This window comes from Balaenoptera borealis (genome assembly GCF_965194805.1).
Source record: "Balaenoptera borealis genome assembly, chromosome: 19".
Taxonomy (NCBI): domain Eukaryota; kingdom Metazoa; phylum Chordata; class Mammalia; order Artiodactyla; family Balaenopteridae; genus Balaenoptera; species Balaenoptera borealis.
Window position 1 is genome coordinate 59692645 of NC_138878.1, and position 20014 is coordinate 59712658.

At 53.0% G+C, this 20014-nt stretch overlaps 2 protein-coding genes and 1 long non-coding RNA gene across 5 annotated transcripts; 1 reads left to right on the top strand and 2 right to left on the bottom strand.

Moving 5' to 3' along the window:
- GIPR (gastric inhibitory polypeptide receptor) lies at positions 1-10235 on the top strand. 3 transcript variants are annotated; one of them, XM_082370128.1, is made up of 15 exons: positions 1-1044; positions 2108-2173; positions 3172-3300; positions 3638-3737; positions 4212-4319; positions 4824-4927; positions 5618-5721; positions 5907-6051; positions 6810-6969; positions 7178-7238; positions 7558-7627; positions 7751-7839; positions 7932-8070; positions 9871-9912; positions 10022-10235. In XM_082370128.1, exons 3-15 carry the CDS (start codon positions 3229-3231, stop codon positions 10226-10228), a joined length of 1401 nt encoding a protein of 466 aa, XP_082226254.1. In that variant the 5' UTR covers positions 1-1044; positions 2108-2173; positions 3172-3228; the 3' UTR covers positions 10229-10235. The 3 variants fall into 3 exon arrangements, with proteins under 3 accessions (XP_082226254.1, XP_082226253.1, XP_082226252.1); XM_082370127.1 differs by lacking the exon at positions 7178-7238 and adding an exon at positions 6273-6324 and having other exon boundaries at positions 3642-3737; XM_082370126.1 differs by having other exon boundaries at positions 3642-3737.
- A 2-nt stretch (positions 10236-10237) lies between these two features.
- LOC309617638 lies at positions 10238-12143 on the bottom strand. The gene is made up of 2 exons (XR_014238094.1): positions 11398-12143; positions 10238-11281 (listed from the first exon to the last, which is right to left on the bottom strand). It is a non-coding gene; the product is annotated as an uncharacterized lncRNA (long non-coding RNA).
- A 1558-nt stretch (positions 12144-13701) lies between these two features.
- On the bottom strand, positions 13702-19190 carry SNRPD2 (small nuclear ribonucleoprotein D2 polypeptide). Its single transcript, XM_082370275.1, has 3 exons — positions 19038-19190; positions 17200-17379; positions 13702-13966 (listed from the first exon to the last, which is right to left on the bottom strand). Coding segments are annotated over exons 1-3 (357 nt in total). The 5' UTR covers positions 19040-19190; the 3' UTR covers positions 13702-13791.
- Between the last annotated feature and the right edge of the window lie 824 nt (positions 19191-20014).

The window sequence follows — 20014 nt, forward strand, 5'->3', positions numbered from 1 at the left end:
CCAGAGGGACTTGATGAGGGAGGGGTGAGGGGCTCTGAGCTCCGGTAGGCTACTCATCTCCCGGCTCCTGCCTTGGTTATCTCTCCTCAGGGCCCCCGTCTTTCAGGCTCTCTCTCCCTCCACCCCTCCCCATCTCCATCTTCCAATTTGTACCTATTCTCTCTCTGTCTTTCTCCCTCTCTTGGTCCCTGTTTTCTCTCCCCTGTTTTGTTTTGTTCTCTCTCACTCTCTCTCTCGGTATTTCTCTCTACTTTTCTGTCCTTTTCTATTTCTTTCTCACTATCTGTCTCTCTTGGTCTCTGTCGTCTCTGCCTCTTCCTGTCTCTGCCTTTCTCTGCCTGTCTCTGGTTTATCTTGGTCCTTGGTTTCTTTTCCTGTCTCTCTCACCACCTCAGTTCCTCTCCCCTGCTTCCCCCTCCCGCCCCCAGCCTCTCTCCTCCCACTTTCCAGCCTCCCCCCACCTTCCCATCCCTAGCAAGTGACCCCCAGGCGCTCTTGAGGCCAAGAAGAGACTCCCTCCCAACCCCAGCCTCTTCCCGAGGTGCCGGGCAATCTCAGACCCCTCCCCTCTCCACTTCAAGAACCGAGCCTTTCCCAGGACCCAGAGGGCGCCAGGAATGTGGGGCAGGGAGCAGGGAGGCCAGCTGGAGGTCAGGAAGCCAGGACCCACCCCATGTCAACCCCCCTCCCCCAGACTGGTCTCCTTTTAGCCTCTGGTGCTGGATCTCACGCCACCCTTACTCCCTGCCCCTCCCGGGGCCTCTGGGCCTCAGTTTCTCCTCTGCAAAATGGGCAGACTCACCTCTGTCCCATTTATCTCACAGCTCCCCAGGGAGTGTATGCTCATGAATGTTACTAGTATGATTAACGTGCAGGAATTGGTGATTTGTATTAAAGGGGGAAAAGAGTGCTGAGAGCCGGGACGCAGTGTCTAAGCCAAATATTCTCCGCATTTCAGAGCAAAGGAAGAGACTGAAAGTGGAGATTGCAAGGAGGCATGTGTTTCAGCGGTGACTGTGACCAGGAGATCGCGTGAGGCTATGGGTTCGTGTGTGATCATGGGATGATGATGTGTGATCCTGTGGAAAACTGTGTGACAGTGTGTGACTGTATGTGACTTGTGAGTGCAGGTGAGGCTGTGATGGAGAGTTGCATGTTTGTATGACCTTAGCACCGGGTGTGACTGAGGATGACAGTGTGACAGTGTGACACCGGGAGCTCATGAGAGTGTGCCTTAGTGACACTTGGGGAATGTGTGTTGTTGGAATGTGACTGTGGACTCTGTAGGTGATTATGTGAAGTGCGTGACTCGATGTGTGAGCGTGTTAATGGGTAGAGTTGTGTAACATTGTGTGTTACCTTCAGATCGCGTCATTAAAGGATTGTATGACTGTGTGAGAAACCCTAGAACTGTGTGCCTTGATTTCGTCGACCGTCATTCTTTGAGCCTCTGCTCTATCCCCCACCCTGTGCTGAGTGATGCTGGGGACCCAGTGGCGACTGAGATGCCCTGGCCCTGTCCTCATGGGGCACACAGGCCAGTGGGGGAGACAGACAGTGTTTGTGATGTGACCTAGTGATGGTGTGAATGTGTGTGTGATGGACACTGTATCATTGGGACTGTGGGAAGCTGTGATTGTGTTTCCGTGTGAGCGGAGGAGTCCATGCCCCAGGTATGTGGCTGTGTCACTGCGAATGACTATCAGCCTGTGGGGGAGAGACTTTGGGTCTCTGGTGTGACGCTGGATTGTAGGACTGTGAATGAACATGGAGAACATGTTCTGTGAGGAACAGTGTGTGAGATTCTGTGTCATGCCTCCCTGCGGCTGGGTGTATGGGATTGTGCGTGACACTGTGTGTGACTGCGACTCCGTGTGCAGTGGCTGGGTGGGACGGATGGGACAATGTGAGAGGCTGTGCACCCTGGGAGGGGGGTGGTCCTCAGGATGATGACAGTGACTGCTCTCCCACGTGACCCTGAGTGGCTGTGACACTCACACGCAACTGGCCCCCTGTGCTGGGTCTCTGCCCCGAGCTCCCCCTTCCTGTTCCTTGGCCCGCCCTGGCCCCGCCCCCTCCCACCACCCCAGGCTGTCACCTCTTCCAGAGCCCAGGCGAGGCAGTGGAAGCAGCAGCGTCAGAAGCAAGTGATCGAGAGGAGGGCTGGGAACAGGTGAGGGCTCCCCCCATCCCAGTCCGTTCCCCCTGCCCCACGTCCCCCTCAAGTCTCTGGGCCCCTCTTTCTCCATTTCTTAACCTGTGCCTTTGTCCCTCCGCCTCTCTGTGCCCACAGTCTATATCCTCCTTCTGTCTGTCTCTCAGCATCTCTGTCTCCACATCTCACAATCTCTGTTTAGCCTCTAGATAGCTCTGTATCTCTGCCTCTTTCTCCCATTCTCTGTATCTCTCTCCGTGTCTCTATCTCCTCTTTGTCTCCTAGCCTACCTTTTTGTCTCTGTCTTCCTCTACCTTTTGGTCTCTGGTCTCTTGCTGTGTGTCTCATCCTGTCTGTCTCTGTGTCTCTCAGTCTCTATATTTGTCTCATGCCTCTGTGACTCTGTGTCTTTCTGGGGCTCCAACCGAGATCCTCCTTGCTTTCCCCTTTCCCTACATGGTGCCGGGTGTGGGGTGATGGGGGTTAGACCGATTTCCAGACATCTGGACCCCTGCAGACCTAAGAGGGTCTGATGCCTCTCTGGCCCCTAAGGAGAGGATTGTCCCACTGACTCTGGGTTTTATCCACAGTAGGGAAAGTTTGATACGGTCGAGTTCCTATCCGCGTTTGAAAACCCTTTGGGAGAGTGGGAACTTCAAGAGTCATTTCAAGCTCCGTGCCCTCCTCTCCAAGGCGGTCCCCAGGTTCCCCGGAGTCTCTAGGTCTATACTCTGGGTGACACTGGCACTTTTGCCCAGCACGGCTCTAAGGCAACCGCACTCCCAGCAAACAGCCCCCTTCTACCGCCGCTGCCCCAGAAACAGCCGGGAGCGGGCCCGGGAATCAGGTGTTGGATCTCGGTCTCCCCCCACTCCTCACCACTCCCCCCCCCCGCCCAGAATCACCACTCTTGGGGGAGGGGGGCGCTGCCTCCGGGTACCTGAATCCCTCTGCGGGGTGGCGCTGGGGCTGGGGGAGGAGGGCGGCGGCTCCTGATTCTGCCCTCGGACCCCCAGAGCCGGCTGCCCTTGCGTGACCGGACCCTTCGCCCCCCATGCCCTGCCTCCCACACGATGCCGAACTGTCCGCCCTGGTGGCCGCTACTGCTGCTCTCGCTGTGGGAGCCGCTGCTCCGGAGGGCGGAGGTGAGAACCCGAGGAGCCAAGGAGTTCAAGGCTTGGAGGGATGTCTGGGGCCGGCTTTTAAGTCTTATCCCACGGGGAAGATTGTTTTAATACCTCCCCGCCTCCTTCCCGTAAATTTCCTGAAGGTTTTCAGTTCCCCACAGCAACTCCCCGGGTGGTTTCTAGGCACCCCTCAAGACTTAGAAGAGGTTTCTAAGCCACCCAAGACTCCTGAGCAAAGCAGGACAGCCCCTCCAAGTCCCTCTAGGGTGTTTCTGGCCCTCAGGAACCACGCTGCCTGGGAGCAGGGGTCAGCGCGGGGCGGGGTTGGGGGGTCCTCCCTTCTCTCTTTTCGTAGGCAGGCTCTGAGGGGCAGACAGCGGGAGAGCTGTACCAGCGTTGGGAACGGTACCGCAGGGAGTGCCAGGAGACACTGGAGGCCGCGGCGCCCCCAGCAGGTGTGACAGGGGTGGAGATCTGGGGGCAAGAGAAGGGCTGGGGCTGAGAGGGGTGGGCTTGAGGCCGGCCTAGGACTGACCCGCGGGGCCTGAGGGAGAAGTCTGTGTTAAATGTGGGCTGCGTGGGAGAGGCCTGAGATGAACCTTGAAAGGGGAGGGGTCTTGGGCGGGGCCTACACTAGGTGGGTGGGACTTAAAGTGGACCTCGAAGAGGGAGTTTGGGGTGGAGCCTAGCAAGGGCCTTGCAGAGTGGGAAGCATCTGCGGCGGGAACTTGCTTGGTGGGAGGAGCCCAGAGTAGGGCTCGCAAGGTGGGCGGGGCCTTGGGGTCTGGTGGGAGGAGCTGTGACGGAGCAGGGGCCCGACCACTCCAGGTGGGCGGGGCTGGGGCAGGGCTTGTGTGTGGAAGGCGGAGAAGCATTGGGCGAGAGGTACAGAAGGTCCACCCGACATCTGGCCCCCACGCCCACCCCAGGCCTCGCCTGTAACGGGTCCTTTGATATGTACGTCTGCTGGGACCACACTGCACCCAATGCCACTGCCCGTGCGTCCTGCCCCTGGTACCTGCCCTGGAACCGCCACGGTGAGCTGCCTCGTGGACCCCGGGCCCTCCCCTGACACAAACAGCTCTCTTCTAACCCTGGCCCCAGACACCACTCCCCCACAGCTCTCCTGCTCCTCTTTGTCTGGCTGGGTGTCTCCTTCTGTCTGTCCACCCCTGGCTGGGTCACCACATAATGCCCCTTCTCTGTCTCTGTATCTCTCTGAGGACCATCAGGTTCTTATTTTCTCTCCTTTTCATGAGTTTGTTTCTGCACATCTTGGTCTTCCTTGCCTAACTAGCTGTGTGACCTAGGGTAGTTTATTTAATTTCTTTACGCCTCACTTTCCTCGCTTGTAAAATGATGTTTATGATAGTACCAAGTTCACAGGCTTGTTATGAATATTAAATTAATTGATACGTGTAAAATGCTACATAATGGTTTATCATCATCATCATCACTGGATCTCTCTCTGCCTTCGTCTCACAATTTGTCTTTCTGCCTCCATCTCTGTGCCTCTGATCCCCTCCCTCGTTTCCCCACAGTGGCTGCAGGCTTTGTCCTCCGCCATTGTGGCAGTGATGGTCAATGGGGACCTTGGAGAGACCATTCTCAGTGCGAGAACCCAGAGAAGAATGGGGTTTTTCAGGTAAGAAGAGGTGAGGGATTCAGGGTAGGATGTCCAAACAGAGGCAGAAAGCAGCCTCAGACAGAGCCTCAAACCCCTTGTACCGTTCAGGACTCTGGGTCCCAAGTGACAGAAATTCAGCTCCTTGTTTGAAGGAGAAACAAAAAGAAATATATTGGCTTCTGTGATTGAAAAGTATAAGCCTACAGCTTCAGGCACAGCTGGATCTGGGTGCTAAAATGATGTGGTTGGGAATCTCACCATATTGTTCCTCTGTTTTTCTGTATGATGGTGTCCTCTTTTCTGTGGGGTGGAAAAGGTGGCTCCCACTGGTACCAGGCTCACATTCCACCTACCAAGCAACAATGTAGGAAGACTGAGCTTTTTCTCAATAGCTCTAACTTTATGTCCCAGGACTGACTGTCATTGGCCTGATTTGGGTCATATAACTGCCCTCGATTAATCGTTGTGTGTGTGTGTGTGTGTGTGTGTGTGTGTAGTGTAGTGTTAGATAGAATGCTTTGATTGGCTGGTCACATGCCCAGCCTTGGAGTTGAGGGGCGGAGTGCCCCACTCAGACAATGGTAGGTGGATCCCCAAAAGAACACTGGGGTGTGAGGTAGGAACAAAGAGCAGATATCTCTCCAGCACTTTTATGGCCCTAGGGGAAGAACTGAGCTCTATTTCTGTGTCCTCTTGCCCCACCCCCAGGACCAAAGGCTGAGCTTGGAGCGGCTGCAGGTTGTGTACACCGTGGGCTACTCCCTGTCCCTTGCCACACTGCTGCTCGCCTTGCTCATCTTGAGTTTCTTCAGGTGGGACCCCCAGCCCTGAGCGGAGGCAGCAGAGACTGGGCTTCAGTGTTCCCAGTAAGATGGGGTAGTCAGTCTCCACCGGCAACAAGCATTCAATGGTGGTTCTGTGGGAAGGGCTGGGGGGTAGTTTAAGGGACTCTGTGTGGCCAAGGACAGGTCCCCACACTGCCTTCCAAATCCCCCAGGCGGCTGCGCTGCACTCGCAACTACATCCACATCAACCTGTTCACGTCTTTCATGCTGCGGGCAGCAGCCATCCTCACCCGAGACCGTCTGCTTCCTCCGCCTGGCCCCCACCCTGGGGATCAGGCTCCTATCCTGTGGGACCAGGTGAGCACCATCTCCCTCTTTCTCAAATTGGGATTCTGTCTCCTCTGGTGAGGCCAGAGGGTTCCCATTCCATTTACTACCTCCTACCCTATCGACAGTTAATCTCTCTTGACCCTTCCAACACAATTGGAGAGGGATCCTCCCAACTCGGCCTCCCCCATCCTTGAACTCTCCCACCCCATCACCTCCTCTATTGGAATTTTCCATTCCCGTTCTCTCAGTATCTCACCCATCCTTGGACTTTCGCACCGATGAGAGAATCCCCTGCTAGAGGTGAGACGGTGGCAGGATGGGAGAAACTAACTAGTGGGGGGATTTGGTGGATACCAATTTGTTCCTGGGGGACAAGGTGGGAGAGACTAAAGTCTAGGGACAGCGGGGAGAAAACCTATTAAGTTGGGCCATACCAATCGTTAAAAAGCCAAGGGGTGGGAGAGTCCGTGTGCTGGTGGGACATGAGAGAAACCTTTTGAGAGGTGGAGTAGTTGAGTGGAATTCTTAGAAGGAGATGGGGTGGGAGAGGCCGTATTTGGGGGGATCTGGGGGGAACTCTGATAGCAAGATGTAAGATACCAATTGTTAAAGAGGTTAGAGTGGGAGAGTTCATATAGGGAAAGAGAATAGGGCGAGAGAAACCAACTCTATATCATCCTTTGGTGATATAGAATGAGAGGAGAATATTTGATGTCAAGAGACGACAAGAGATGAGGGTGGAGGGGGCCCTGACTGCCCCCTCCTCTTGTCTGGCCACCCCCTAGGCCCTAGCTGCCTGTCGCACGGCCCAGATCTTGACCCAGTACTGCGTGGGTGCCAACTACACGTGGCTGCTGGTGGAGGGCATCTACCTGCACAGCCTCCTGGTGCTTGTGGGAGGCTCCGAGGAGGGCCACTTCCGCTGCTACATGCTCCTCGGCTGGGGTGAGCCCCGACCCTGTCCCCTGCCCAGCCCAGCGCGCCTCCCCTCCCCCCAGCTACCCTTCTGGTCTACCTCAGGGGGTCTCCTCTCCTCTCTAGGCTTCTGCCTCCCCTTCCCGGCGGGGGAATTCCTCGGGTCTTGGGCCTGGCGGGGCCCGTGCGCGCTCTGACAGCTGCGGCGGGGTGGGGGGCGGGGGTTGGGTCTGCACAGGGGCCCCCGCGCTTTTCGTCATTCCTTGGGTGATCGTCAGGTACCTGTACGAGAACACGCAGTGAGTCGCGGGTCTGGGGCGGGGCTTGGGAGGTGGGCGGAGCTTTGAGGGACGTGGGAGGGGTGCGATGGAAACGTGGGGAGGTTCTAATTGCACCTAGGGACCTGGGTGGGGTCTAAAGGAACAGGTCGCTTAGACAGTTGGGTTCCAGGACTACGGGAAGGGGAGGGATGAGGGCTGGGCCTAAATAGTAGCGGGCGGGACTTTAAGGAAATGTGGGTGTGGCGTTAAGGAAGGTGGGCGGGGCCTGGGGAGTTTAAGTGCTTAATTCGGCGAGCCTAAGGTTTTCTGTCCCTTAGCTCTACTCCCCCTCCTCCAGGTGCTGGGAGCGGAACGATATCAAGGGCATTTGGTGGATCATAAGGACCCCTATCCTGCTAACCATCTTGGTACGGCCGGCCCCACCTCTTTCAGGCTGGTCTCAGGGATTTCCTATCCTGGGAAGCCGGGGCGGTGCGGGGTAGGGCTGAGAGGGGAGAACTGGCTCAGTCTCTCTCTCTCTCCCTCCGCAGATTAATTTTCTCATCTTTATCCGCATCCTTGGCATCCTCGCGTCAAAGCTGAGGACGCAACAGATGCGCTGCCCGGACTACCGACTGAGGTGAAGGAGGGCGGTGGGGACGGAGGGGAAGGTGGCTGGGTGCAAGATGGGGGACGCGGGGCCGCGGGACCACTGCCACCCTCTACCCCCAGGCTGGCTCGCTCCACGCTGACGCTGGTGCCCCTGCTGGGCGTCCACGAGGTGGTGTTTGCTCCCGTGACTGAGGAACAGGCCCGGGGTGCCCTGCGCTTGGTCAAGCTCAGCTTTGAGATCTTCCTCAGTTCTTTCCAGGTGCCTAAGCAGGGTGCAGGAGCTACACCCTTTGACTTGGGGTCCTCCTACTCAGAGGGGCACGAGGGTTACAATCATTCTCTGGCGCAGCCACAGAATGGGGTGTGAAGATGGGATTTTGTTCATTCATTCTACACAAAATACTGAGCTAGCGCCATCCCCGGGCTGGGGAAGCAGCAGAGAGGAGACAGGAGACCAGGCAGCCCCAGCAGTACTGCCTCCTGGTTAAGATAGAGGGGCTTTGAGGCCAGCCAGGGCTGGGGCCAAATTTGGGTTGTCACTCCCAGCTCTGTGGCCTTCACCTCAGGGCCAGGGCAAGGGTGAGGCATCTGAAGTACCTAAAGCGCAAATTTTAAGGAAGTGCTCCCTGAAGTTGAAGGCCCACCTTGCCCGTGCTTGCCCTACCCTAGCCTCCACCCTGCTTTTTACTTTGTTGGGCCTCAGTTTTCTCATCTCTAAAGTGGGGACAATACTTGTCTCACTTCATAAGGCTGTTCATTCATTACATTCAGCAAAACTTTATTGAACACTTACTATGTACCAAGCACTCTTCCAGGCTTACTATGGGGATACAGCCAAGAACCAAATGGTGCCTGCCCTCTAGTGGGAGAGACAGACGCTAAAGATGCTATATAAGTAAAATATACAGAATGTCAGATGGTGAGACGTGCCTAAAGGAGGGGGGAAAGAAAGCAAGAAAACAGAGATGAGGAGCCAACAAAGAAGGATGGGGTTATAGACAGGGGGTCAGGGAAGGCCTCGCTGAAAAGACACTGGAGCAGAGACCCAAAGATGAGGGAACAAGCCAGGAAGATATTTGGAGAAAATGTTCCAGAAAGAGAAATGCAAAGTGCAGGATCCCTGAGGTGGGAGAGAGTACCCGTCATGATGGAAGAAGGTCAGCATGCCTCAGCAGGGGGAGCCAGCGAGAGCAAGGGGAGGACAGGACAGAGGTGAGATACCTGGGCAGATCCTTGAGCCAAGCGAGGACTTTGGCTTTTCCTCTGAGTGAGGTGGGAGCCAGGAGAGCAGAGGGACGTGATCAGAGTCAGATATTAAAAGGATCGTGGAAAGTGATAAGAAATACCTTAATAATTACACATAAAATAATTGTCTTGCATTAATATATCAATTACTTTCTTAATTATAAATATACTTTATATTTATTTAAATTTCTATGTAAAATATGTATAAGTTTATATAAATATAAAACTAATTCTTTATTAAAGTTTATAAATAGGGAATTCCCTGGCGGTCCAGTGGTTAGGACTCCGTGCCTTCACTGACGAGGGCCTGGGTTCAATCCCTGGTTGGGGAACTAAGATCCCGCAAGCCGCACAGTGTGGCCAAATAAATAAATAAATAAATAAAATCATGTAGTAAGTTATGATAAAATTCAGAAAAAGGTTTAACTATGTGCCATGCACTAGAGCTTCCTGCATATTAATAATACCTCAAATCTCACGACCACCACTGTATTACTCCATTTTCCAGATGAAGAAACTGAGTCACAGAGGGGTTAAGCAGCTTACCCAAGTGGAGAAGAAAGTGGGGAAGCGGTGATCACATCCAAGCAGGCTACCTCCGGGGTCACCTGTCCTTAACCTCCAGCCCTGATTGCTCAGCAAACTGGCGAGGGCAAGGGGGGATTTGGGAGCCAGGGAGAAGGTGACTGCAATAGTGTAGGACCAGGGTGGCGGCAGGCGAGGTGGTTTGGGGCCTGGAAGGGGTCAGAGCTCATTAAGAGGTGTTTATAACCCTGCCCCTGCCCCCAATTTAACCCCGCACCTCCTCCGGCAGGGCTTTCTGGTCAGCGTCCTCTACTGCTTCATCAACAAGGAGGTAGGGAGAGCCCCGGCCCGCCGCCCGCGCCCTCTGCCGCCCGCGCCCTCTGCCGGCCGCGCAGGGAATGGCGCGCCCCGCGCCGCCTCTGAGCGCTGTTCCGTTGCAGGTGCAGTCGGAGATCCGGCGGGGCTGGCACCGCTGCCGCCTGCGCCACAGACTCGGCGAAGAGCCGTGCCAACCCCCCGAGCGCGCCTTCCGGACCCTGCCCTCGGGTTCCGGCCCCGGCCAGGTCGCCGCCGGCCGCGCTCTGTGCTCGAGGACACTCCCAGGTCCTGGGGGTGAGGCCAGCCATGTCTTAGAAAGTTACTGCTAGGCAGCGGGATTCTTGGGTCCATTCAGTTAGCACGTATTTATTGAGCGCTTGCTGTGTACCAGGCCTGGTGTGGAGAGCGCTGGGGAAATGGGGCGGCGCGGGGGCGGGGGGCGGAGGGGAAGGAAACAAAAGACAAGGTCCCTGTTCTCCTAGAGATCACAACTGAGTGGGGGAAACAGACCGTGAGGATAAACCAAGTTACATATACGTTGTGGAACGGCTTATAAAGAAAAGTTAGAAGGGGGTGGGGCATCTCTGAGGAAGTGACATTTAAGCCATGCCTGAAAGAGGTGAAGGAGACACCTTTGGAAAGAATTGGCGGCGAGATTCTAGGCAGAAGGAAGAGCATCTGCGAAGGCCCTGGGGCGGGAAGGAGCTTGGCGGTGTCTGAGGAACAGAGAGGAGGCCTGCGTGTCTGGAGTGGGACGAGTCAGAGCCAACAGATGGAGAGAGAAGTGGGCGGGGGCAGAAGAGTGGGAATTTTATTTCAGGTGCACTGAAGATTCTTTGGAGCGGCTCCTAATGGAGTGGGCTAAGTTTTTTAAACAGATCTCTCTGTCTGCCCTCTGGGGCAACAGATTATCAGGGGCAAGGGTGGCAGCTGGGAGCCCAGGGAGGAGGCTGATGCAGGTGGGAGGTGATGTTGGCTGGACCAGGGTGGTGGCCACATAGGGTGTGAAAGTTAGATTCCAGAGCTATTTTAAAAGTAGAACTGAGAGGATTTGCCGAGGAAGGAGAGAAGCCAGGGAAGACTTCTCGTTTTGGGCTGGAGAGAGGAAAGAGGGAGATGGGGTTCAGGGTGGGGAGAACCAAGAGTGCTCTTTGGACATGTTAAGCTGGGAATAAGGGTCTGGAGCTCACAGGAGACGTCAGAGTTAGAGATAGAAATGTGAGTGGCACTGGGGTCGAGAGAGGAGGATTCTGTGTGTAGATATCAACATGGGCAATTCAGGGCAGGTGTCAGAGCTGAAACCTACATCCAGGGAGGCCAAGACCACTGCTAGCTGGAGAGTGTGGACACACATGCATACCCTTCTTGGTGGCTCCTGGGAACTAGAATTAGAAGGAAAGCCAGTAGTCTCACTGTGGCTGGACCACCTGTACACATGCAAGACCCTCACTCCTAAATCCCTCCCGCACATAGACACACACTTAGATTCAGTTAGTACCTGGGTGTTGTCGATTCTTTTCCTTGGGGTCCCCAGCTCCCTGGACAGATATGGCCCATAGTCGCTGAACTCAGAGTTCTTTCAAGCATGTCGTCCTGCTGGGCCCCTCTTGTGGGTTCTGGGAAGGTGGGGGCTCTAGGGCTGGGCCCTTGTAAATAAAGCATGAGAAAGTTGTTTTTTGTGGGGATGGGGGGGGGGGGGCGGGAAAATCTTCTTGGCCAGGCCATAAGGGAAATGACAGAGGCGGGCTGTGTGGCCGGATGCCGGTGGTGGACTTGCACCCTCTGGAGAGCAGTACTGCTCAACTTCAGCCACGTGTTGCCAAGAGATCATGGACACCATGCTGCCACCGTCCTCCACGCCTAAGAGAACGTTCCCAGCTGGGAACGTTCATGTGATCTCCTGTTATTTAAACTATTTATAATGTGTACGATTAAAAATTGTGTGTGTGCCAAACATTTTCTGAGAGCTGCTTCTCTAGAAAGGTAGTGTAGGAATAATAAAGCTGCAGGAACCAGCCTAGTTCAAACCTTAGTTTTTGGCTACTGATTAGCTGTGTGACTTGGGGAAAATTCCTAACCTCTCTGTGCCTCAGATTCACTTCTTGAAAATGGGAATAATGATGGTACCAACATCCTAGGGTTGCCTGAGATTCCAATGAGTTACTCTTAGGATACTGCCTGGTGCATGGAGCACACTTGGCCAGTTTGCCTTGTGCTTTTCCTGCAACCTCTGTTTTCACTCTCACTCACCGTAACGGAAGAGGGGATTAGAGACCATTTGGGCAGTGGGTTGGGTAAAGAGATGAGGAAATTCAGACTGATGCCAGGCAGGGGTGTCCTAGGCTAGAATCTTTGCTGCCAGCCTGCAAGGCAGGGAAAGGAACTCCTATTTCCCGGGGAGAACAGGAGGGATGTGGGGCAGGGATTCGAACTGTGACCCCAGGGCTTGTGCTGTCCCAGCTCCTGCACAAGAACCAAATCCTGGGGGTAAGTTTCCTGCGGCAGCATCGTTCCCCACACTGTTATGGCTCCATCCTGCTCCCCGACAGTCATGAGGGCCTGGCTCCCTGGGTTTGAACTTGGCTCCATTGTTTCCTGAGCAATCCTGGGCAAGTCGCTTACCTCCTCTGGGCCTCGGCTGTCTCATCTGTAAATTAGATGGGTGCCTCTAGCATCTACCCCCCAGATGGTTGTTCAAATTAGATGTGAACCACTCAGTAAACATGAGCCTTTATAACCTCACAGCCATTGCCCTGCATGTGTCAGGCCTTCTCCTGCTGCAGGGTCCGCAGCTCTGTCACTAATGGGATCATGGCTGCGCCTTCCACAGCTCAGTGTGTCAGACAACTCATTCGACCCTGACCTCAGACTTGCGAACTGCACCAGCCTGGCACTTGGCCCTATCTGGAGAACACAGATAGAGATGCAGAGGCAGAACACAGAGCTGGGGGGCGGGGGGCGGGGGGAGCAGCATGACGTGTGTGCGTCAGAGCAAGACAGGGATTTTCCTTAATCCATCCACAATAAGTAAGGTCCCCCTTTCCCACCTCTATCTCCCTACATTTGTCAGAGAATTTCTCTCAAGGGTAATTAAGCTGTGATTTGAGGGCAGCAGAGTTCAGGGGTTAAGCCACAGGCTCAGGAGCAGGGTGGGTTTGAATCACCGCATCACCACTTCCTGGCTGGATACCCCTGGGGAGGCGCCATCACCTCTTTGTGCCGCAGTCCCCGCCTCCGGAATTGGAAGTAATAAATCGCAGTGCCTGCTCAGAGTTGTTAGAAAGTCTGAACAGCGCGGAGCGTAGGGCCTGGCAACCTCACAGGTCAGGCGTCAGCTACAAGTGCTGTTGGTATCGAGTACTAACTGCTTTAACTGCAGCTCCTCCTCCTGTCAGTGAGGGCAGGTTGGGGGCTCTTCTGGGCACTGCTGTGTCCCCAGCATTGCAACACAGGGCTGGGCACAGAGGAGGCACTTGGGGGATTGTCTGACTGAACAAATGGAAAAAAAAAATAAAGACTGAAAGAAATTTTGAGTGAGACTGACTTACTGAGAGGTGGGGAAAAGGAAGAGAAAGAGAAAGTGACGAGATGCTAGAACAAATTAAAACACAAAAGGCAGCAAAAGCTCCCTCTGCCCAACCAATTCACTTCACAGAAGGGGAGAGTCAGGCCTGGAAGGGGCAGAGACCAGGCCTCTTCACCTGCTCAGGGAGGTCCCAATCCCCGTGCTTGGCCCCACGCCCGGCCGCCCCCCTCCTGGGTCTGCCCCACTCTCTAGGCCCTGTGAACAGACAGAGGCCACTAGAAAAAACACACAACTTTATTGTTCCCAGCACAAAGGGCAGGTCTTCGCAAAACGAGGGGGCAAGTTCTGACGGCGGGGAGGAGGGCTCTACTTGCCAGCAATGAGCGGGTTCCGCAGGACCACAATGACCGAGTCCCCGCGCAGGAACATTTTTGAGATGTAGCGGTCCTTGTTGACTGGCTTGGACTTCTTCTTGCCCTTGCCGCTCTTGGGGACTTCGGTCCACATCTCCTTCACGTTCTCCAGCACCATGTTGCAGTGCCTGGTGGGCAGAGGGAGGCATCAGGAATGAGAGGGAGCCTCCTGACCCCCCCACTCTGTGCAGTACTGCCTCTTCCTCCATCAGCGTGGCGTGGGGGAAGGCGCAGGCCCGGGACCAGGATGGCCGGGGCTCCAAGGCCACCTCTGCAAGTCCTCAGCTTGAAGCTTGGGCAAAGGACTTCACCTCTCTGTGCCTCAGTTTCCTCCTCTCTATAATGGAGACATTCATGGTGCCTACCTCCTAGGGCTGTTGTGAAGATTAAACGAATCAATACAGTATTCTTGTTAAGTACTTAGAACAGGGCCTGGCACAGGATAAAGGCAAATGAAATGGTGCTGCTTGTGCTTTTTAACTCCGAGTACTTCTGGTGGCATAAGCAAGGTACAGCTTCTCTCTGGAGAACCCGAGGGCCCTGGGGCCTGAGGCCGGTACGTGACGCCGCCACTCCAGTCCTGCTTTTTGCCCCTGTCCTCAGGGTGCTGGGGGGGCACGTGTGACGACAGTACGGATTAGCTCAGTCTACAAACGCTTGCAATGAATACAGCAATGAATAAAAGGTATAATATCCCTGCCCTCAGGGGTCTGCAGTCTAGTGAGGGGAGAAGAACACTAAACAAGTAAACAAAGACACCTGTAATATACTGTCAGGTGGTAGCAAGTGCTATGAAGAAAAATTAAAGCAAGGTAAAGGGATAGGAGGATACAGGGAAATATTACCAAGCATAAGAAAGACGAGGGGGCTTCCCTGGTGGCGCAGTGGTTAAGAATCCGCCTGCCAATGCAGGGGACACGGGTTCGAGCCCTGGTCCGGGAAGATCCCACATGCCGCGGAGCAACTAAGCCTGGGCTCCACAACTACTGAGCCAGCGAGTCACAACTACTGAAGCCCGAGTGCCTAGAGCCCATGCTCCGCAACAAGAGAAGGCACTGCAGTGAGAAGCCCATACAGCGCAACGTAAAGTAGCAACGAAGACCCAACGCAGCCAAAAATAATAAATAAATAAAATAAATAAATTTATAAAAAAAACAGAAAGACAAGGAAGCACGTGAGGAAGCTCTGTGCCTTGCTATGCAGTAGCCTCCAGGAGACACTGCTGAGTGAAAAAGGCAAGGGAGGGAACAGCATGCATGGAAAGCAACCTTCCGTAGGAAAAACGTACATTCCAGCACCTGGTTGTGCAATACTAAATCCTTGAAATGCACCTGAAGACTGGTGGCAGTGGGGTGACCTAGGTAGACTGGAGACAAACCAGATGGAAACTTCTCATTGGACTGTTATTACTGTTTTGGAAATCATGTGAATATATTACCAATTCAGAGAAAATAAGTTAAAAAAAGGAAGTAGCATACCAATATGGGAACATTTCCAAGGTATATTGTTAAGTGAAAAAACTAAGGTCTAAAACGGCGTGACATGCCATTAGTAGTGACTTAAAAATAAATAAAAAGTACCCTCCTGTATCTACATGTATGATGTTCTGTGCAAGTAATCCTCCTGGAGGAGACCTGAGAAATTAGCCATGATGGGGTCCCTGGGGAGGGCAACTGGGGCACGGAGAGGAAAGACTTGCTCTTCATTGGGTGCCTTTTGTATTTTTCAAATTTTGCATCCATCGCCCACTCAAGAAAGTAACATAATTAAGCAAATAAAGTGGTTAAGAATGCCTCAGCTAACTTGCAGTGATGTCCTCAGACCACTGATTTGTGTGAAAAAACAAGATGCAACAGAGCACACGGAAGATTCTATCTTAAAAACAATTTTACGATATTATGACAAATCAATTATGCCTCAATAAAGCTGTTAACTACCACCACAAAGGAGTCTCTGGGTGAATCAAACATGGCAGGACACATACTAGGGTGGTAGGCTGGGTGGGGAGAGGGATGAGAGGATGATATGGGGGCAGAGTAGGAAGCTAGGGGAAAAGGAAAGAGTCAACTGAAAAAAATTATTTATATGTATATATATATATATATCCACCACCTATTGAGCACTTACCATATAGGCACTCACCAGGCCCCTTTAAGCACTTTCTAAGCATTAACCCATCAATCCTCCCTGCACCTCACTCCCAGGAGGTAAACACTGGTTTACTAGTTCTCTCCAGCTTCTAGAGCAGGAAACTGAGCACAGTGGGATGAAGTGACTCACCCAAGGTCACGGAGTCTGGAAGTGGCAGAGCCTGTGTTGGAATCCAGACCTATCTGCCTCCTGTACCTGGCACTTCCTGTTGTTCTCATTCTCATTTTACTCAAGGGGAAACTAAGGCTGAGTGAAAGACTTGTTCATGGTCACATAAAAGCTAGTGGCAAAAGCATTCCAGAAGTAAGTTTCATCACACCACTGTGAGGAAAGCACTTCCCAAATGCTAACTAAAGGCTGCAGGTCATATGTTTACTGAGCATTTATTATGTGTTAGGTACTGAGCCAAGTGCTCTTCATACATAATATCATTTAAGCCTCACAACTGTTCTGAGGGGTATTATTATGATGCATATTTCACAGATAAGGACACTGAGGCCCAGAGAGGAAAAATCATTTGCTGCTCCCTATGGCTGAAACACTCAGACCCTAGCTTGCACCTTCATTTTATTCATATCTGTCCACTGTTGCCTCTTCCTTTGAGGCCTCCCATATTATCTACCTAAGACAGCACCCCCTTCCCGGTACTTCAAACTCTTACCTGGCTTTACTTTTCTGCATAGGATTTATCATCACTTGTCTTTATGACATTATTTATGTGTTTGCTGTCGGCTTCCCTGCCTACAGCATAAGCTCCCTGAGTATAGGAACCATGTTTATTTCCATCATTGCTGTATCTCTGGAGCCTAAAACAGTACCTGACCCAGGTGGACGCTCTCATTATGCAATAACTGCAAAAAAACTGATTAAGAGCTCTGTGTGCCAGATGCTCGACTTCTAATGACTTACTACGCTTCATGTATATTAAGTGATTGAATCTTTGCAACCACCATGATTACTGCCACTGTACGGACGAGATAAAGTCACTTGCCAAAGGTCACATGGCTGTTAAGAGGCAGAGCTGGGACATGAATCCAGGAAGACTGGCTCCCAAGTACATGACCATAACCACTGTGCTTCACAGCTGGAGGGACAATGATGGACCACCACATCTTGAGGTCCTGAGATGCTTCTGCCCTGGGCTTCGGACTGGAGCTGGGACTGCTTCTCCAGGCCTGGAAAGAACACCTCCCCAGACCCAGGCGTTTACCTGTCGAAGGCCTTCACACGGCCCAGGAGCTTCTTGTTGTTGCGGCAGTTGATGAGCACTTGGGTGTTGTTCTTGACCGACTGGGTGAGCACGGAGAGTGGCCCTGTGTTAAACTCCTCCTCCTCCCGCTTCTGCAGCTCCTCCGGGGTCATCTCACTCTTGGGCTTGTTGAGGAGGCTCCTAAGTGGGCAAGTATGGAACCCATAGGTGAGAGGGCCCAGAGCCCGAGCCTGGGTGGTCATGGCCTCTGGCTCGGTGTCTCCCTCACACACCCACCCTCCTGCTCGGTCCTCTCTCAGCATCACCACTTGGATGCCTAATAGACATTTCCACCCTTCACGTCCTAGGCCGAACTCCAGATCCCGCAATACCCCCAACTTATACTATACTATCCACAGCCTTCCTCATCTCCATCAATGGCAACTCCATCCTTCAAGTTCTTTGAGCAAAAACTCTTAATGTCAACTTGACTCTTCTTTCCTTCTCTCACATCCTACATTCAATCTGTCAGCAAATCCTGTCATCTGCCGCTAAAATATATCGGAATCTGTCCATTTCTTACCATGGCTTAAACCTCCATCATCTCTCTCCTACTGGTCTCCCTGCCTCCACCCACGCTCCCCAACAGTTTGCTCTCCACAGAGCAGTCTCGGGGATGGTGCCAAGACTCAAGCCATATATCATCTCACTCTTCAAAACCCTCTCATGGGCTTCCCCGGTGGCGCAGTGGTTAAGAATCGCCTGCCAATGCAGGGGACACGGGTTCGAGCCCTGGTCTGGGACGATCCCACATGCTGCGGAACTAAGCCCGTGCGCCACAGCTACTGAGCCCGCGCGCCTGGAGCCCGTGCTCCGCAACAAGAGAAGCCACCGCAGTGAGAAGCCCGCGCACCACAACGAAGAGTAGCCCTCGCTCGCCATAACTAGAGAAAAGCCTCCGCGCAGCAACGAAGACCCAACGCAGCCAAAAATAAATAAATTTATATAAAAAAACAGATATTAGGCGAACTTTCTTCTTGGTCTGCATTTGCTTTTCCCTCTGCCTGGATACCTCCCCAGATATCTCTGTGGTTTGCTCTCTCACTTTCTTCAGGTTTTTGCTCAAGTGTTGCCTCCTTTATGTGTCCTGTCTCTCAAAAGTGGCGTTCCACATTGTTTCACCCTGCTCTACTGTTTCTTTATTTATAGTCCCGGTCACCTAACACACCACATACTTTACCTGTTTATTACCAGTACGTTTACTGCCTGCCTTTACCTGTTTGTTACCAGTACGTTTACTGCCTGCCTCTTCCCATCCCATAAGATGCAGAAGGGGATTTTCTTCCTTGGGGGAGTGGGGTAATTCACTGATAGAGCCTATGTGTCTAAAGCAGCCTGATATAGGAGCACTCAATAAATAATTGTTGAATGAATACGTAAGGAAAACCATTCCCGTAACTCGTTATCCGTAAAAATCGAGAATGAAGTTGGAAAGCCAACCGTCTCCAGCTCAAATTATCCGTATAAGCCCCTTATCTAAGATCGTTTTTCCTACAAGTCCGTACTCCCCTCTTCCAGGTTCTTTATTCGGAAAAGCGCTTCCCCTTAAAATTCATTTCAGTAAGATTCATTATTTGGGAAAGCCCAGCCCGTTATCAGATAAAGCTGTCCCTCCTCCCGAAGTCAGAATCCGTCAAAGGCCCCACGTCCGTTCTCAAACGCATCAGTAGAAAATTACGCCACTTTACCCCTAAAATGTTTGCCTCCGCCCCCCGCTCTGCCCATCCCCTTCCACCGGTAAGTGGCCAAATTTACACCCTCAACCCCACTCCCGCCACCTAAGCCTAGCCCGGCCTCACATGTTGGCGATGGTGGTGGCCACACTCTCAAGTCACTACCGTTTCCTCCGCGTTGCTTCTGCCTTCCTCAGAGAGAGCGACACAGAGGCGGGACTTCCGCTTCCTGAGGCCCATTTCCGTGGGCGCCTGCGCAAACCCAACCAGCGGATGGGGGCGTGGCCGGTTGCCATAGCGATTTCTGCCAGCCCTTCGCGGCTGTGGGATAAAAGCTTCACGTGGTGATTCCAGGCCATTCAGGACAGTACGGGGCGGATGTTCACGACAATGGAGAGGAAAAGAAAGCGGGACTGATTCAAACCATTGTTTGTTTGTTTTTTTGTTTTTTTTTAAAGTTTCCTTTTTTTTTCCCACAACTCACACACACACACTGTATTTTATTTTTACAAGAGATAAATAAACTGACACCAAGCATTGTAAATGGATGACCACAACAAAAGCAACAATGATTGCAATTACCAAACACGAAACACACTCATACTATGTTATAATATTGACATTCAGTCCAGTTGATTCAAACCATTTTGTTGTAGAACCGCACAGGTTGAAGGAAGGAAAAGATAAGCTATTTCCACATGCCCGCCCGCCCTGCCTTTGGGGGAGCGGCCTCCGCGAAGCCAATCCGCTCCTCGCTTCCGGGATGGACACCGCCCCTTTTCCTTCGGGGACCGTTCATTTACGTGTCTATTGATCTTTTGACTAGGGGTAACCAATCCTTTGCCTACATCCGGGAGGGGCGTGGACCTGCGCCCGGCAGGTCGAATGTTTTCCATGATCAAACCCTTCTCATTGGCTTCCCCTTCTCCGCTGAGGCGGTGCCTACCTCTTTCGCGCTCCCTTTTGGGCTGTGCAACCCTCAGGGGAACCAACCCCCAAAGCTCCGGGGAGACAGGGAGGCGTGTCCTCAGAACGAAAGTCCCATTGGCTTTACTGCCCGCGGAAGGGTGGGATCGTGCAGCCGCCCTTGTTGCTCATTGGTC

Bases quoted from the DNA above. Each gene is read 5' to 3' on its own strand.
- GIPR (XM_082370126.1), top strand. From the start codon at position 3,210: ATGCCCTGCCTCCCACACGATGCCGAACTGTCCGCCCTGGTGGCCGCT. The intron at 6,970-7,177 runs GTGAGCCCCGAC...GGGTCTGCACAG, and splicing joins CTACATGCTCCTCGGCTGGG to GGGCCCCCGCGCTTTTCGTC. The intron at 7,239-7,557 runs GTGAGTCGCGGG...CCCCTCCTCCAG, and splicing joins TACCTGTACGAGAACACGCA to GTGCTGGGAGCGGAACGATA.
- SNRPD2 (XM_082370275.1), bottom strand. The intron at 13,967-17,199 runs GTAAACGCCTGG...TCTGCCCACCAG, and splicing joins CGTGTGAAGGCCTTCGACAG to GCACTGCAACATGGTGCTGG.